The following is a 19,110-nucleotide window of genomic DNA, read 5'->3' as shown; positions in this document are numbered from 1 at the left end:
TTACCTTCCACTGGAAATATTTAACCCACTCCGACGTTTCTGCTCTTTACCAATTAACTTCAGAAATGCCATTAAAGGGAAATTCCTTTTTCTATCCTGTGTCAGATTTTTTAGCAGCATGCCATATATTTGCGGCTGCCCCTTCTTTTAGAGCCTTCTGGCGAAGCAGGAATTATATGTTTGTATTTTTAAGCAGCTGCGTTGTAGTGGAACCATGATAGACCACTATATTGTACAATATTCCACCGAATGGCCTTAACTTGGTTCGAGTGCAAGATGGAGAGCTTAAATGACAAATCGTTTATTTTCCAGTGGGTCCAAATATTTTTGCCCCATAGCTAGTCATTAGCAATACAGGATGCATCAACATTTTTTACACTGCAATAGGTGATTCAGAAGAAATTTAGAACCTTCCTCTTCAAAATGGTATTTGTGTAGTATGGCATTTGGGTAGTTTGTCATAAAATTGCTGCCAGAAGAAGCAGGTAGCGCTACAGAAGACCCAGATAAAATGGCATAAGACTACTTTTGTTACAAAATTACAATTCGAAATAAACACAAGCAGATGTTACTTACATTGAAGAAGTGCCACACTGTCCCTCACAGAAAGGTACTGATATCATATATGTTGATGTACAATTGTTGTGTTTGATAATCTCCTGGTGATTAACAATGTAACAATTTATGGCTGGCTGGGTGCCTGGGAAAAAGAGAAAATCTTTGATGAATTGCAAAGCCAAGAAAGACTGACTGTAGAAAGAAACTGAAACATTTTGCAGTGCCAGATGGTTCAGCATCTTCCAAACTAGCACACAATTTCCGCCCAATTTGTATGGAGATCATATTTAAACTCACCACCAGAGGTGCCACGTTCCTAATACTTCCCTCTTTGCTTCAGTGTCTGATATACTGCAGGTGTTCACACTGCCATTGCGAAGGGCTGCCTAGCACTGCTCTATCTCCCTCTAACCAACTGAGCCAACCAGGAGCGGGCGAAGATGCCTGTTGTGAAGCACTGAGACTCCAGGGCAACGGCGTGTCCCTCAGTCACACCCTAAATTGAGGCCATCTAAGGATATACCACTCATTTATAGAGTAAATTAATCAGGAAATGCTGGGCATGATTTTGTTTCAATGGCTTTTACAAAGGTGAACATTCTGTGAAAGATACTGATCTTCAGTCCATGACCTGGAAATTGAGGGTTTTGAATCATCCAAGGAATTTAAAAATAATCTTTTCATGCATTACTATAAATATTGTAACTATCCACATGCTAGAGGAAACATATCTTTCCAGGTGGTAACAGGATTCCCTTGCTGAGCACCTTGCGGGGTGGGGGAAAGATTGGGTGCATAGTTTATTCTATTCACTAGGTGCTATCAAAGTGGCTATCCAACAGCATTTAAGATATAATGCACTTAAACTTGTGAGTGCGCGCACATGTGTGTGTTGGTGTGGAAGACGGAAAAATAAGATTTGCTCTCATATTAGATATGTTATTTCCCTATATGTTTCCACGGATACCCCACAGTTTGTGGTCATGCTTATATCATAAAATGGGTTGGTGACTCTAGCATTGCTTTAGAGATGAAAAAGAAGGAGTCTAATTACTCTTCCCCTGTCATCTCTCAAACTAATAAAAGGGGGTAAGGGTATATGAGCTGTCCAAAAGTTACGGTGTTATGGATGGACGCTGATAATGTAATACTGTCAGGTTTGAATATACGTATTCTTTCTTTGTTGGTGCATGAGGCATGTTCAGAAGAGATTTATGACAGACAAATATATCCACATTGAGCTTGGTTGCATCCTGTGGAAATCTGCATAGAACTTGTTTCAACCAACACCTGTTACAGAACACTTGACCAAACATGGCATCCCCAAAAAGCACAAACTATGGATCCTGACATACCAGGCTTTCCTGGATTTCCATGGGAGGCAACTATCAATGTTATCACAAATATAGTACATCTACTACATAATATTTTAACTGCAGTGGTGAATATGACTATTATACGGCGGAGAGTTTTCAAGCATGACATGGATGGTATTAGGCTTACCCTATGTTTAAATGTTCTGCTAGAAAACAAGCATTTGAAATAAGCAGTGTTGGAAGGTAGTTTATTAGTAAATGCAGGTAGATACCCAGAGCTAGTAATAACACCACTATCACAAATAAGGCCCAGTCAAACCTCAATAAATGTATCCTTGCTCAACTCTTGGTAGCCTGGCTGCGAGCAGACACGCTTAACATAGTAGACAGATGTCTAAAGCATTTAAAAACACCAATATATTAAATAAGTAAGACACAACACACAATATAAATACAATGCCAATTTACAAAAAATGGAAATATTCTTTTGATTAAAATGACACCAAAACAACAAAAATCCAATGTAAGGTACCACAGATATGCATTTTTAAAGATGAACTGTATTAAAAAATTCTAACAAACCTAATCCTGAAGATTTCCCTGTCCCCAATTGTAAAGCACTACTTTTTGCCCTCTGACTTACTCCTACATATATGTTCTCTAGTATCCTAGTCTATCGCCCACTGGCCAAGCTGGGAACTGCAAACTCACCTTCCCAGATTAAGCTGCTCCCCATATTTTAAAATCCGCCAATTTTGCAATCTTAAGTGATATTAACCTTCATCTGGATCATCCCAAAGTGCCTCTCTTTTTGCCGATCTTGGGGATTTAACCTGAAACTGTGCAACCACAGTCCTATGCATGTTGCAGGTCACTTGTGAGATGAATATTTTCCAATCTGTCTGACCTGGTTATCGACCTGCAGTGCTCTTCACGCTGAGAACTACATCACCCCTCACTTCCTCTTATTCGTTCTCTATAGCAAGAACCAGGAGCTGTTATAAGCTAAACATTCCAGCCTTCAATAATGTACTTCATGGAGGTGGGGGTGTGGCCAACTGCTGAGGGAAATGGCCTCCCACTAGCGGAGCTCCCTCACTCCACTCCTAAATAATCCGTAAATTCCAGTGTTGCCCCGAACAAAAGTAACCAAAACTACTATTGATTGTTCCCGGAAGGGGGGAGAGTCGCACAACCGATTATGGACTGCGTCCGCTGGGCACGACTGCAGATCCTGAGCTGGGCCTGGAATGTGTATGTGGAGGACCGAGGTGCGGCCTGTAGGGCGCGCGCTGCCCTACTTTGCTGTCCTGCGGCTGGGGTGCGGCCTCCGCTTGCTGCTTCCTGGGGCACTGCTTCTGTGCATCCGGAGTTGAGCTCGATCCTGCAGGACCGAGGGTGGAAGAGTCCCGGTCGATTTGTATCGAAGCATGCACGCGGGCATAACTAAACTGAACAACTCTGACACTGGGGTCACAATCCAGCTCTACATCTCCTCTCTCGAGGGCGTGCTTCACTGACCATTGACCCTGGTGCAACCTGGCTGGCAAAACCCGACAGGCCGGTCCGGGGTTGGTCCCGTACGCAGGCGGCAGGGAGTAGCTAGCTAGAGCCCTCCTTTCCACCCTGCTGCGATTGCAGCACCAAATCCAACATGGCGAGTGGCCGTGGCGCCCGTAACACGCTCCAGACCAAGCTGGAAAAATTTGACTGGCAAAAGGGGCAAGGGGAGACACAGACCTCTCCCAAAGAAGTAAGAAACCCCCCAGAGCCTACGTTGCAAAATATACTAGCAGCTATCACCATGGTGCGCACATCCTAGAGGGCTGCATTGACACCGTCGTGGCTGAAGTCTCCTTGATCAGGGCGGATATGCGTAAAACGAATGATCGTCTCTCTAAGGTGTAATCTACAACCATGGAACTAGTGACTGACTCTGATCTTCTCAAGCTCCAAGTTGCGGATCTGCAGGTCAACCAGGAACTGTCAGTACATCAACTCGATGACTATGAGGGCTGTATGTGCCGCAACAATGTGCGCATTTTGGGTGTGGCTGAATGGGCGGAGGGGCAAGCGGCTGATTTCTTCATTGAGAATCTTGTGTTAAAGCACCTCAACCTAAGGGGCTATCCAACTACTTCTCGATTGAAAGGGCGCACAGGGTGCTAGGTGGCAGACCAAAACCAGGAGCACCGCCCCGTCCTCTCCTTGCGCGGGTGTTTAACTTTAGAGATCGAGATGTCATATTACACGCGTCAAGAGTAGGCCCTCCAGTTACAATTGATAACAGCACGGTCACTTTTTTTCCTGACAATACACTACGGGTGCAGAAACAGCACAGCAGTTTTCAAGAGGTGAAACAAGCTCTGCGTGAGCAAGAGATTAAGAACGTGATGCTGTTCCCCGCAAAGCTACGTGTCGAAACGGAAGGAAAAACCTTGTTCTTCTACAGCCCTGAGGATGCGTGGGACTGGCTTGAGGGATGGCGCACAGTCAGGAAGCGGAGTAACAAAGATCGCCGTGAGACAGGACGTCAGTATTGGTCGGACAGTCGTCAAGGACTCACAAAGAATTATGTTGCTGTTGCGGATGCCTCACCGGGTCATAGTCCAACGGAGGAGCAGTGAGACCCTGGATCTCTTTCAGATGCGGTCCAAACTGGAGAGCTCATTCTGGACACTATATGCTGTGTGCTACGCCTGCTATGTGTCAGTATCTTGGGTTCGCCTGCTGCGGAGGACGAAGACAACAGAGACGTAAATATGTATATAAAGTGGGGTATTGATGGTACATACTGAATGATACTATTTTGCGACTTTACCGCTTCTCTGGGGGCTAGTGCTGGGGGCATAAGTTTGCCACAAAATGCTGTTACGGGGAGTGAGGTTGGTACACGCACCTACAAGTTTTCTAGGGTGGGCGAAAGGCACTTTGCAAGTTTGGTGTGGCAGATGGTTTCTTGCCCGTCATGCAGAGAGGCAGGGAGGGGGACGGAAGTGGGGGGTTTGGGTGTGGGAGTTTTCATTTGTTTTATCTCTTATTGTTGGGTCATGTTACATTTTGCAGCAATTTTCTTCACATATTATACCGTATGTCCACATATATGTTCCTCCTGTCTCACTATGGGGAATACAGGAAGTACGCATGGATGTGCACATTGGACCACTTCCAAATTCTAAGAGTACTTGATTTGACCTACTGCCACACTGCATGCTTTCCTGCGCCCACTACTCTAGAGATACGAACATAGACATGACCTCTGTCTCACGACTCCACATTGACCACCTACCTATTTATATACGGGATGGCGCTTAGTACTTAAACTCCTTACAGGGAACGTTAATGGCCTGGGAGATAAAATCAAGCGTGGTATATTTCTCCAATATCTGAAGCGGCAGACGCCGGATATTGTCCTTCTCCAAGACACGCATTCAATTGGCAACTCCTGCGTTGAATTAAATAGAACGGGATATCGTCTAGTCGCTCACTCAGGGTTTACGGGTGGATCTCGTGGGGCAGGAGTGCTCCTTCTAAGAGGTTGTCCATATATGATACACTGGTCCTGGTCAGATGACCAAGATAGATACTTAGTGCTCTCTGGCACCTGGGAAGCACAGACTCTTAATTTCGTATCCGTGTATGTCTCCCCTGGGCTGCAACGTCCCACGCATCTGACCTTGGAACACTTCTGCTTGATCTACCACTTGGGCTATTGGTGCTAGGGCAGGACTTTAACCTTGCAATAGATGGCGCCAAGGACCGCCTCCAGCCCTGCAGGGACCCACCGAGGGGATCTCAATTGGCAAAGGTTTTTGTCCGCTATGGGCCTGGATGATATCTGGAGACAACTTAACCCGACCGCCGTGCAGTTCACATTTCAATCTGGAGCCCACAATAGCCAATCACGCATTGACCACGTGTTCACTCACACTCAGGGTATACATGAATTCACTGAATCTTGTGCGCAGAATCTCTGATCATTCCCCTATTCTTACAACGATCACACTCGGCTCACCCAGGTGCCGCAACCCCCTCACTATAAATCCTTGGGCGCTCAAGGTACCCCACATTAAGGAAACATTACTTAAAGAAGCTGACTGTTATTTTAAAGAAAATGTGGGGTCGGTCTCCTCAGCCCACATCCTGTGGGGAGCATTCGGTGCTGTCATGAAAGGCAGAGCCTTAGCATTGATGGTTGGTCATAAAAGGGAACTCACGAAACGCATAACAGAACGTGAGGAGGATATTCTAACTAGGGAAAAAGCCCTGCACTCACCCCTGATCAAGAGGCACAACACTCGCTTGTGATGGTGCGTCTTGATTACCAACAGCTTCTGACGAAAGCAGCCAAGGCAAGGTATAGCACCACATGCCATAAGATATATGAATATGGCGAATGGACGGGTAAACTTCTTGCCTGGTTAGAGAAAAAAGAGCAACTGTCATGGTGGGGCCAATGGAGACACCGTTATTGATCCCCAGCAGATCGCTGATACGTTTGCTTCCTACTTCTCATCGGTATACACAAGCCCTCTAGGACATCCCAGCCATCCGCAGTTGCGGACCTGCTTTCGAATATTAAAGTTACATGGCATTCAACATCATCGAGTGGGACTTTCTTTTCACAGTGCTGGTGAGGATGGGATTTGTCCCGAACTATATAAAGTGGATCCAATTGCTCTATGCCCACCCAACCGCACATGTGACAGTTAACAACCATATCTCTAGACAATTCCCATTGGGGAGGGGTACTAGACAGGGGTTCCCTCTGTCGCCCTTGCTGTTTGCCCTCATACTTGAGCCACTGGCAATCTGGATCGGGGGGGGACTCGTTGATTCAGGGCCTAAAGTGGACGGAGGACTACGAGGACAGTATCTCATTGTATGGGGATGATATCCTCTTGTATTGAGCCTTGCCCTCACAGTCTATTCGCCGGGTCCTCCATATATTCCATATCTTTGGCGCCCACTCGGGGGATACCATTAACTGGACTAAGTCCCAACTCTACGTGCTGTGGGGTACACCACCATACAACCCCAGAGGGTATGACATCCCAGTGACCTCAAAGGGCTTCAAGTATCTCGGCATATATATCACACCAGATTCGACTTTATTCTACGAGTCAAACTTGCTCGCACCACTGGCACGTCTTCGATCCGATGTTAAACATTGTCGATCCCTTCCCCCTACTTCCGTCGGATGTGCAGCCCTCTTTAAGATGTTGGCACTGCCGAGTTTTCTCTATGCATTGCAAAACACCCCTAATACGATCGCTGACACCTACTTTGCAGTATCGAAAGTGTTGTGAGAGAACTGCTGTGGGATGGTTGTGCTCTGGGTTCACGCATAGCCATGAAAAAATTGACAATGGGGTGGTATGATGGGGGCATTGCACTACCCGACATGAGGCTTTATTATCAGGCATCCCAACTGGTTGCAATTAACAAATGGGTACATAGGGAATATGACGACCCAAATTTCGGCACAGACTGATGGCTTCTGGGACAGGGGGATACAACAGGGCACTCTACACGAACCCTCGTAAGCTCAATCTCATGGGACCCAATGTACGCACAGTGGATATATAGCATAGAGTGAATAGACAATGGGACTGGCATAACAATCTCACGAGCCACACCACTCTGGGAACCAGACCTTCTGGGTCAGCTTAGCAAATGACCTGGGTTTGACAAATTGGATCTTATAGGCATCTCGACAGTGGGTGATATGTGGATTGGGGGGAAACTGGCCACCTTTGCAGACCTGCAGAATAAATACCATCTCACACAGACTGAGACATTTCGATACCTTCAAATTAGCCACGCAGTCAAAGCGGCTTTACCTAAGGATGCTCCACTACCTGAGGCCTGCCCGCTTGAGGACACACTGATACTTGACCCTATGCATAAAAAGGCCATATCCCTGGCATATAAAAAGCTACTAAACAATCACCCAGACCCCTTACTGCGTCTGCGGCAATACTGGGAGACAGACCTGGGGGAATTAGAAGATGATGATTGGCGAGACGCTACGGCCTCCCCCAGAGAAGTGGCTATCCCAATGAGATTGCGTCTGGTCCAATTGAAGATCCTTCATCGTGTATACTTATACGCATGGATCTTGGTCAAAATGGGTAGAAGGGCTGACCCCTTGTGCCTTCGACAATGCCACACCAATCGGGAACCTTTTTTCAACCTTTTTTCACATCCTCTGGGATTGTCCATAGTGCAAAGATACTGGGGCAAGGTCACAAAGCAGATGGAGAGGGCGGGCGGTAAGACTCTGAAGGCCTCCCCCCAACTATGTCTTCTAAATATTTGGGAGGCCACGAACCTAACACAAACAGAAAAAACATGGGCCTCACTGGGATCTGCCATTGCAAACTGTAACATTGCACAAAAAGGGATGTGGGGGCGGCTTTACGCGACTGGGCGGTTGACATGGACAGGGCAATGATTGCCGAGAAAGACGTCTTTAAACACAGGGGATGCCCTAAGAAATAGGACCGCAAATGGGGGGATGGAATCAATACAGAGGCGACATCTGCCTATCCCCTACAACTGAATTGCGCTGTGAATGACATAAATGAATAGATGTATCTGATATTGGTAGTGTGCCCGTACCTGGAAATGAACAAGGTGATTACTTGCATATCAAGCTCTAAATGGCGCATGTATCTGTTTTGCAAACTTGATCTCATATGCGTGAATTTTTTGGTGGACATGTCTGATATTTTCAATGTGATTACATGTGGGGGTTGGTACTGTGTTTCCCAGATGCCACCTGCATTGATCTATGTAAATGTATACTGAGGACTCATCTACTGTTTTATTGCTGCTTTATGTTTCTTTTTTCTTTTCCTCAATAAAAAGTGTTTAAAAAAATTAATAATGTACTTCATGACACCGGACCGGATTCTAAACAGCTGTCGATTTTGGACCATGATCTTATCCATAATTGGCTTACAGGGGCTGTGCAAAAATGCCTACCAGCCTCAGTAGAAAATTCTGGCCGACTTTTGCCTCCTGCTCCATGGTTCAATGATTGGTTCAATGTAATGCTAAAATCTGAGAAAAAACAATGCAAGGTCCTCGAAAGGCTTTGGAAAGAATCCTACAAAGAAGACTCCAAAACTAACTGCAAAGTAGCTAAAAAAAATAATGGGCTTTGCAAATCTGCTCGAGTCGACTTCTACTCTAAAAAAGTTTTAGGTGCTGAAAACCGTGCCAAAACACTTTTTAAGGTGGTGAAGGAATTGTTGGCCCCCTGTAATTCGTCAACCTCCACTCCTCTTTCCCACACTCAATGTGAGGAACTTTCTCTCTTTTTCACCCAAAAAGTTGAAAATATTAATTCCCATCTGACCAGCAACCGTTCACAAAGAGTACAATCAAATGATGCATTAGCAGTCACTCAGTATATCTTTTTCGCTAATGAATCTTCCCCTCAGCCTATTGCTAGCCCTTCATCCAAACTTAATGCCGGGCTTCCTTTGGACATCAAGTCTTTTAATTGTATTTTCCAATTAATTAAATCAGGCTCTCCATTAAATACTCTTCCCCCTCATTTGCTTTGTTAGCTGGACCCCAGCTCACTAGCCATGATTATGGAACTTCTAAATGCTTTTTTGAATGAAGGGGTGGTTCTACAGAAGTGAAAACTAGGATGGTCCTTCCTCTCCTTAAAAAAGTAAATCTTGACCCTATTAATTACCCAATATTCGTCCTATTTCCTAGCTGCCCATGTTCACAAAAATTCTGGAGAAATATGTTAATAGCCAGCTAACCTCTTTTGTGGCATCCCCAAATTTCCTTCATCCTCCCATTTCGGCTTTAGGGCAGGTTACTCAACAGAATTTTCCTTTTAAGGGTAACCAAGTTGCTAAGGCAGGGACTGGATGAGGGAGTAACAACTGCACTCATATTACTAGATCTCAGGGCTGCCTTTGACACTGTGTCTCACCACATCCTCCTGGATGGGCTGATGGCACTTGGTCATAATGGTGTGGCCCCTGAGTGGTTCCGCTACTTTCTAAAGGACCGATCCTTTTAGGTGTCTTCTTCATCTGCCAGGTCCAACTCACATATCCTTTTGTCTGGAGTTCCACAGGACTCGGTAGTGAGTCCAATTTTATTTAACTTTCTATTCTGTCCACTATGCGGAGGTGATGGGAACGTCTGGGCTGTCTCTTTTCTCCGATGCTGATGACACTTAGATTATCTTCTCTCTGTCGTCAGCACAGGGGCATGGGTCTTCTGATCCTGATTTGTGGTTTGAGTAAGCTCACTCCCTGGATGCATAACAACTTGCTCAAGCTCAACGGGATAAAACAGAAGTCATGATTCTGGGCAAGAGGTCCGATCTTTGGTGACCTCATCACTGGTCCATCGAGTTAGGTGCTCCACCTACACCTTTGAAAAATGTTAGGAACCTGGGTTTCATTGTCGAGGAATCACTATCCATAAAACACCAACTGGCTAAGGTCTCACCTACTTGCTTTGAGGAACTGAAATTGCTAAAAAAAGGTACTTTGGCTGATCCTCTTCTCCGCACAAAGGACTGTGATCCAAACTCTTATTATCTCTAGATTGGATTACGGCAATGTGTTATATCTGGGGGCCAATAAATCAACTATCTATAGGCTGCAGCTTTTGCAGAATGCAGCCGCTAGGCTTCTATATCGGCTACCCAAATTTGTCTCAGCCTCTAGCCTTCTCCATGAGCTGCATTGGTTTACTGTGGGTAATCGTATTAAGTTCAAAGCTTTATGCTACATGTTTAATTCAAAATCAGGACTTGCTCCCAAATATACTCCAGACCTGGTCCATCCATATAATCTATGCCGTCCTCTGAGATCTTCTCTACAGACTTGGTTTATTCTACCAAGATTCCACTTGTCCCGTATGTAAGGTTGTTCTTTTGCCTATTTAGGCTCTCAACTTTGGAACTTCCTTCCAGTTTCTTTGAGAAACTCTGAATCCCTTTTTGCTTTTCGTAAGGATTTAAAGACCTGGCTCTTTTAACTCGCTCACTTAGCTCTCTGACATCCCCCATACTCTGCCTTGCACCAGGAAACCTCTTGGAGTAGCTGTGCGCACTGTAAGTTCCTTAATATAAGCAGCAGAGTTTGCTCTTAGAAGCAAATAGCACTCCAAAGGTTAAAAAAGGTTGTGCTGGACCGGCACAAAGTCAAGAGATCAAGCCCCTAGTGATGTAACACTTTTACACTTACTTCCAGAAGTGTTTCATGATGGACGAAAGTGGTCCACAGCACCAGCAAATGGTTCAGAAGCCCTGGTTTACCTTTTGGGGTCTGGGACTACTATTCCCACAAAGCACCTAGTCAATCCAAATAAAATCCAGGTGAAGCTTGTCAGCTGGAATTGGCCATGGTATTGCTGTTGCAGGTAGTCCTTCCAGCACATTTTTACCTGTTGCTGATCAGGAAGTACTCTCGTTATTCTTTAACACCGACAAAGTCCTTTTGTTTTAAAGCCTTGTGAGTGCAGCAGATGCAGTCCTTATGAGTTAAGTCCTCAATTGTGCAGTCCAAGGGTCCAGAAGGGTATTCCTTTGTCTCCAGATGTTTCTTTTGCATCTTTGAAGGTCCACAACACTAGCGAAGGGCCCAGAAGCTCTGATTTGCCTCTTGGAGGTTTGGGACTACAATTCCCAAAATGCACCTGCTCAAATCGTTTAATGTCTAAGTGAAGCTGGTAAGCTGGGCTTGTCTGAATGGAGTTGATGCAGGTAACTTATTGAATCTCCTTTGTACCTGTTGCTTTCAGGTAGTCCACTCCTTAATCCATTGAAGCAAGGTTAAGTCCTCTGTGAAACCCAGAGTGGGCAGCAGGTACAGTCCTTCAGAGTGCAGTCCTCTCTTGGTGCAGACCAGGGGTTCAGCAAAGCAGTCCTCTTTCTCTTTTCTATTTTCAGACAGGGATCTGAGTTCCAGGCCTGCTCTCCCATATTTATTCCAGTTTCTGGGCTGGCCGGGGGATAGCGGGGGGGGGAGGAGGGGCACCCAGACCAATGGGGTGCAGGTTGCCACCCTCTATGACAACCACATCCTTAGAATTGTAGCACACTGATGTCCCGGAAAGCAATTCTCAACAAAAATAAAGATGGAGAAAATCTCTCCTGAGGTTCAGGTATGGCTAACCCAACCCACAGGTGTTGCTACATTTTCCCGACACTCCCCTTCCAGCCCTTTTCCTATTCTAATTACAGGGGCTCCTATCTGGCCAGGTGTTCAGGAAGTGGGGGTGGGCCTGGTTCCTGTCCTTACTGTCTTTATCCCTTTGAAGACCAGTTCATCTGTCCAGCCCTTTTCATGTCCTTGTATCTGAAGAGGCAGATCTTCTCCAACCAGATGTCTCCCTTGTCTCAGGCCAGGCCACTTCACACCTCATCAACGAAGCTTGGCTCAGCCTGTCAAAGACTGGCCAATCAGAAGAGCCTGCTACAGGGCTGTAGTTGATAACTTTAGGTAAGCAGTTCTATAACTTCTTTCCTGCCATAGTTAGAATAAATCCAACCTTGTCAGGTTGCTGGATTTATTGCAACTATTATTTTCATACCTTGAATTATTTTTCTAGCTCACTCCTGTCAAAAGACAAACTTTATTAATGTTAAATAAAGTCTTCCCATGTTAGTTGCAGATGGGGCAAATTAGGAAACCCGGCGCTCATGCATAGTATACAAATTTTTAAACACAGGGTCCACATACTAGCCGTGCTTATGCTTAAAAAGGAGGGATATCAGCCCTGTATCCACAAAACCTAGATGGCTTACAACAAATGAAACAAGCCTCCAAGCACACACAAACTATTCAAACTACAATTGTACAATTATAATTCAGAGGTTCATGTGTTCCTTAGGTTCTTTCTTTATTGTTCAGTGCCCACAGCCAGCCAACATGTTTTTAGTCACTGGGTAATTCACCCCATGACTTCCTCTGGGCTTAAATGGTACAGGCAGATATCTTAATTGTATTTTCAGAGGCTCTAACCAGGACCGCATCTGATGCCTGGCTAAAATCCACTATTCCTTAAAGTATTGTTTACACTTGTATACGCACTCCTCATTCACCTCACAAAAAGTCCAGTGAGTCAGCTTTTGATTATGAAATATCAATGATTCTCTTTGTAACATGCACTAAGAATGTGTAAGCGATTTGAGGCGAGTCCACCCTTGTTATCGACCTTATCATGTTATCCTATGGAGCTAGCAATCTACAACGGGAAAAACAAAATTGACAGTTTGTTCCCTCCGTAGCGGTGCTTTCAGAAAAGGGAGAGGCACCCTGCTTCCCCTTCCATCAATCTGAGATTGAAAATGACAATTTACATTGTTTGAAGCACACGCAATTCAAGTCAAATCATAGTATAGTACACTTGAGTAATGTCAAAAACAATGATATAGACACTGTATCTTCTTTGGTGTTTTTATTCCATCCACTCCATTTAGCCAACACGTTTCGTCGCTTAGGGGTGTCACCCCTATGACCTCCTCAGGGCTGAGGGTATTGAATAGGTTCAGATATGCAGCACATTCCTAAAAGATCATTATCTCCTGGATGGCTCTCAACATGGTTTTAGGAGATATCATAGTATGGAGACAGCTCTTGACGGTAGTCTTTAATAACAATCGGACTCAGGTCGATGCTGGCCATACTATGCTTTTGGTGCTCTTGGATCTCACTGTGACCTTCGACACCTTATCTCCTCATAGGCTGGTGGCTCGCCTTCGAGAGATGGGTGTTGGGGGTACAGCTTTGAGCCTCCTTGCCTCCTTCCTGGGGGAACGTGAACAGAGGGTGAAATTAGGCCAGTATCTCTCTGCCCCTAAAGCTTTCCAGTGCGGTGTCCCCAGGGCTCTTCTTTGAGCCCTACACTTTTTAATATCTATGTGGCCCCTCTGGCAAAGTTGGTAAGATCTTTTGGGTTGGAGGTACTGTCCTACGCGGACGACACCCAAATAATGGTTTCTATAACTCATACCGTTAAATACGCGGCCCTCAATTTTGTGAGTTGCATGGTGGCAGTTTCCCTCTGGATGGTGGAACATTTTCTGAAGCTGAATGGAGAGAAGACCGAGGTCTTGATCTTCGGGAATGATCAGGTAATCCGGTCTAGCGACTGGTGGCCGACCGCGCTGGGGGTCTGTCCTTGTCCAGTTTCTCATGGGAAAAACCTTGGGGTGATCATGGATAACGTTCTCTCTCTGAGGCTGCAGGTAAACAGGACTGTTTCCACCTGCTTTGGTATCATTAGGATTCTTAGAAAGATCTCTCATTATCTGTCTTTTGAATCACATAAGCAGGCTGTAGTGGCCTAGGTAGCCTCAAGACTGGATTATGGTAATGCCCTTTATTTGGGCATTAATAAAGGTTTTATTCATCGGTTGCAGATGGTGCAGAACGCAGCGGCCAGATTTGTCCTGAATCTTCCTAGATTTTATTCAGCTGCAGCCTCGATTAAGCTTCTGCACTGGCTCCCGATGAATGATAGGATTATTTTTAAGATCCTTTGTTTGACTCATGAAGCCTTTTACGATTCTGTTCCCGAGGGTATTAAGTTGATCGTCTGCCATTATGCCCCCTCTAGGTCTCTTCGGTCCGCGGACAAAAACCTTCTTGTTGTGCCTAGGTTTAAGAAGGCTAAATGGGGCGGCAGAGCCTTCTCCTCCATGGCACCCAAATTGTGGAATTCCCTGCCTTTGTGTGAGGCCTCGTGACCTTTATTCTGTAAGGCTTTAAAGACCTGGCTCTTCTGTAGTCCTTCAGTATGAGCATGTTCCCTTTCTCCCGTCCTCTGATGGTTTGCATCTAGCGCCTTGAAGCCCTTGGGCTAAGTTCGCGCTTTTTTTAAATTTAATTTCATTCATTCATTCATTCATTCATTCATTCATTCATACAGGCACTTGTATTCGGGCATTGAGACAAGAACACAGCAGGTATTTCCCTGTACTTCAGGGACCTGTTCTAAACACACAGGTGTTGCAGGGATTCTGCTTATACACAGAACTATGCGAAGAACCCCAGGACCTCAGTGAATTGTGGTGTACCAGAAACTCACCTCAGAACCCAGAACCCAGTATCCGGCTAGCATAAGTGTCCCATTCGTTATCCGAGATTTAGCTCGGCGGTCCCAATGAAAAGACAACCCAGAACAAGCGACTCAGTGTACACTCAGGAATGGTGGGAATCGGAAATACCTGTTCGTATATTATTCTCACATCAGTCCACAACAAGAATCAACAGAGACACGGTGTAAATAAAAAGAGTTTATTTTTATAGACCACGTGTCCTAAGATGCAGTACTTTGGCTAATACAAGCAGACAAATGATTAAAATCAAAACCATCAGCATCGTTACAATACCATAGAATATAAAAGGGGTGATCATGTTATAATGACAGTGGATACTACCACCTTCCCTTTTCTAAGAAGCTAATATTATTATTAGTCTAATAGAAGGTCTCTTAGGCTTGAATAGGGGACCCCATACCTCAATGATCAGCTTAGTGAAATCACATCACAGGAGCATCAGGAGTCTTCTCGCAGGAAGGCTCGTCTTCAGTCTGAATATTAATTATGATGTCTGCAATATTAAAAGCACCAACTTTCAGGTATTTGCAGCTGCCCGTGTGTTATGGCTAAATAGTGGGTCGATCAACCTAGAGTGGAAAACATGCATTGTGTAACAACCCAGACTGTTTGTCACATCATGTACAGACCAAGGTCGCTGCGCAGAGCTCGGGATGGTAACAACAGATTGCTCTCGTGTGAGGCAAGGCTCGAGTCAGCAGTTTGTTTAAAGAATAACATGTAAACGCAGTGTCGTGCGCAAAAGCAGCAAGATGGCTTTCTAACATCTAACGTGGTTATGCTAACTTAACAATGTATGTACGTATTAAGGGAGTCCTTACTACATGCCCCCTTGATCGAAGCACTATCCAATAGGCAAGAAAAATAAAGAACGCAGAGTTCAGTTTCGACAGAGCAGAACAAGGCGTACTCAATGTAAAAGTTTCAGGTCAGGGCAAAGCCGGAAAAACGAAAAATGAAAAAGGGGAAAAAAAACAAAAAAACCTCAAACATATAACGGGAAGAGAAAAAATTAAAAAGAAATCCTGCGCCGGGTAGCAGTCCAGAGGCACAGGTAATGGAGTAAAAACAAAGCGGACTACAGTACACTTAATCCATGAATGTATATGCAGCATATGTGGCAACTGCCTCCAACAAGAAATCGTTTGCAGAGCCACTAAAAGTCTCAGCCATCTAATTAAGTAAAGAAAAGGAACAAACATGTTCTTCAATAAGCGGAGCCTCTAGCACAATCAGAGGGCAACCGAACTGATCCTCCAGATAGCTCATAGCTAAGAAGTCGTAGGCAGCCCTTGCGATGTCCCAATTACCCAGGATACCATGTGCCGCACCACAGGCCATAATCCGGACACCAGAACAGGCAAACTCGTGAGACACTAAGGGCCTCATCAGTCGATCGAAATCCGGCACCGGAGACACCGTGTTGGTCAAGCACAAATCCAGAGGCCATTCAAAGGGACAATGTAGGCAGTGAAAAACAGGTTGCACGCAGGTGAAGTAGGAATACCGGAAGGATAATCCATATGCCAGGCTCAAAGTTGCCAACGGCAGCGTACCATAATAGTCAAGCATTCTGTCACGAAGAAGCTGCAGACGGGACAGGCTGTCGTGTGGCACAGAAAGAGCAGCCATTCCGTAGTATGAAAAGTAAAAGCAGCACACCTGCCACCAGCGCCAGAATCAGCGGAACACCTCCAAAGACGCTTGAGAAAATAGAATGAAAAAATGCCGGAATCACACCAAAAATAGTTTGGAAAGAGGTCACGAGGCCTGAGCCCACAAGTTTAAAAAAATTAGCCAGGCCAGTTGTGGACGAGGCATTGAAAATTGTTTGGATCAAAGCTCCAAAATGCAGGGGGAGATCAGTATTCAAAAGCGCCTGTACCTCAGTGCGCGTATTTGCTACGTGAAGGACAAATGTTTCACGGGAGGAAGTTAATGGCACCTCCTTTTGGGACAATAGAGCCCTTATTCTGCTCATCTTGTTGAACTCTGCTTTCAAGGTCGGAATCGAAGGCCAGATGGAAACATCCAGCCGCCCATGCGGGGGTGGAAATAGAACATTATTGCAGCAGACAACCCTCTGCTATACAGTTACTATATACGGGATTCCCACTAACATCCCGCAGCAAGCTTCATTATTCAAAATCAAATAACTACCGTTTGCAAGCAGCGTGAAAGAAGGCGTAATCACTGGCACTGGGACACCTTTTAGGACGCAGGCCAAATTTGGGGCTTGTACATTGCAAGCACCGTGCAGCTGAATGTGCCTACATACCAAGGAATGATCTGGTGTCGTGGTACATTCCTCACCCTTCAGATAAACCTCAGTATCGTCCCTAGTACATCTATACGTAAAGGGGAGGGACCAAACCTCATGCATGAAAGCGGTACCCAGCTGTTCATATCTACCCAGAGCATAATGTTTCATACAGGACGTAAACTTAAAAAGCGCAAAAGGTAAAGTGATCAACCTGTGGATTAACCACGTGGCCGAATTGAGTTCCGCCACCGAGAAAGGTAACGGCTCCAATTTTTCAATATGTAACAAGGAATATGTAGCATCCTTCATGGACATGAACCGCTGCTTCTCAGTAAGGTTAAAGGGAAGGAATAAAGATGTTGTATTCAAATAGTCCCAAGGGACCCTCCCTGCCTTTAACGTTTGCAATGTCCATGCAAACTGCATAACAGAACGCAACTGGTTTTGACCATGATACAATACAGACATATCATCATGCACAATATCAACAACTGAAGAAACAATATTATCTAACGTATAAATTCGTGAAGAGAGAGTGTTAATGCTGTTATCTATAACGGCTAATACCTTCTCCATATTTGCTTGGTCAATAGCTCTCAATCTGGAAGCCGCCTCAATTTGCGACAATTTCCAAACTTCGTTGTAAATAGCATACGCCCACCTTTTGGTTCTGCCACCCACAGGACCTTTAACAAAATCATTCAAATCTATTTTGTCATGTAATTTTGATAAATGAACTTTGACAGATGCCAAGGTGGAATGTCGCAGCCAGGACTGACATAATTTCCCTACAGAGTACGTAGTTACTGTGTGTGACGACTCAAACCTAGGGTCTACGCGTTCCTGGGTAAACCCTGGTGCCAGTCCTAGAAAACGACGTTGACAGGTATCAGAACTGCTTTGCCAAATTAACCATCCCTCACTACTAAATTTCGAAATATTGAAGGATGTATTTGAAACCCATGACTGCAAAGCAGGAAGGGACAGATCTGTGTGGTTATCCCAATTGGGGTAAGCGCCCAGATCCGGCACAGAAGGTGAATTTAGTTTTTTAGAAGTAGCCAATCCGAAACAGGTGGTTTGGAAGATAGTTGAATTCAAAAACAACATATGATTTGGTACGAGACAGGCACGGTGTAAGGCTTCAGTTCCCTGAACCTGCCACGGTTTGGAACCCCAAACCGATTTAAGATCAATAGTAGCCTTCCATAGATCATAACCTTTGATTGACAACTCATCCATAAAGGATTTAGAATAAAGCAATTTGGTGTGTGTCAGCCTAACCTTCGAGGCAGACTCAGGCATAACCTTAAAATAAAAGGATGCCAGGTCGGAGACACTGAAATCAGTAAAATAAGTATACTTCTCAACTAATGTAGGTGAACTTCCAAAAGAGGGGGTGGGACAGTGTTCCCATTGGGTAAAATTTACAAAATTCCTAAATGTATTCGCTTTATGCAGGAAGTGATTTCCATAATGCTGAAAACAATACTGTTCCGCATAGTTAGCCGCATTTTCATATAAATCTTCAGCATCAAAAGCGGCATAATATTTCAAATCTGAAAACAGTGCTTCAATGGCGTGAACATCCCAATCATCAGAACGAATGTTCTGCTTAACCACATCACCCATAGAAACACGAAATACATTAGGTACATTAATGACCTCTGTAGGCCCATGAATTTGAAATTTAACAGCATCCCACGCGATTCCATCCAAGACGGGCCAGGCAGTAATATTCACAAAAGTCTGGTCCCTTTTCATGATGTGGGACGAGGAGTGGGGGGCCAAAGTTCCATTGATAAGTCTAATTGTAGATCTCTCTTTGAGATAGTGGCCATCCACGAGACGGAAAAACACTA

The 19,110-nt window shown here is 44.9% G+C and overlaps 1 protein-coding gene across 1 annotated transcript in view; it reads right to left on the bottom strand.

Annotated features, from left to right (window-relative positions):
- The window catches only part of LOC146860897 (uncharacterized), a 1,545,865-nt gene that overhangs the window by 17,222 nt on the left and 1,509,533 nt on the right, over window positions 1–19,110 (bottom strand). The window contains exon 40 of the mRNA XM_085646178.1: window positions 577–700. Coding sequence (XP_085502304.1) covers window positions 577–700 — 124 coding nt within the window. The remainder of the gene's footprint in view (window positions 1–576; window positions 701–19,110) is intronic.

This window comes from Triturus cristatus, chromosome 3_1 (assembly GCF_964204655.1).
Source record: "Triturus cristatus chromosome 3_1, aTriCri1.1, whole genome shotgun sequence".
Lineage (NCBI taxonomy): Eukaryota > Metazoa > Chordata > Amphibia > Caudata > Salamandridae > Triturus > Triturus cristatus.
This window is presented reverse-complemented; position numbering and strand designations above follow the sequence as displayed.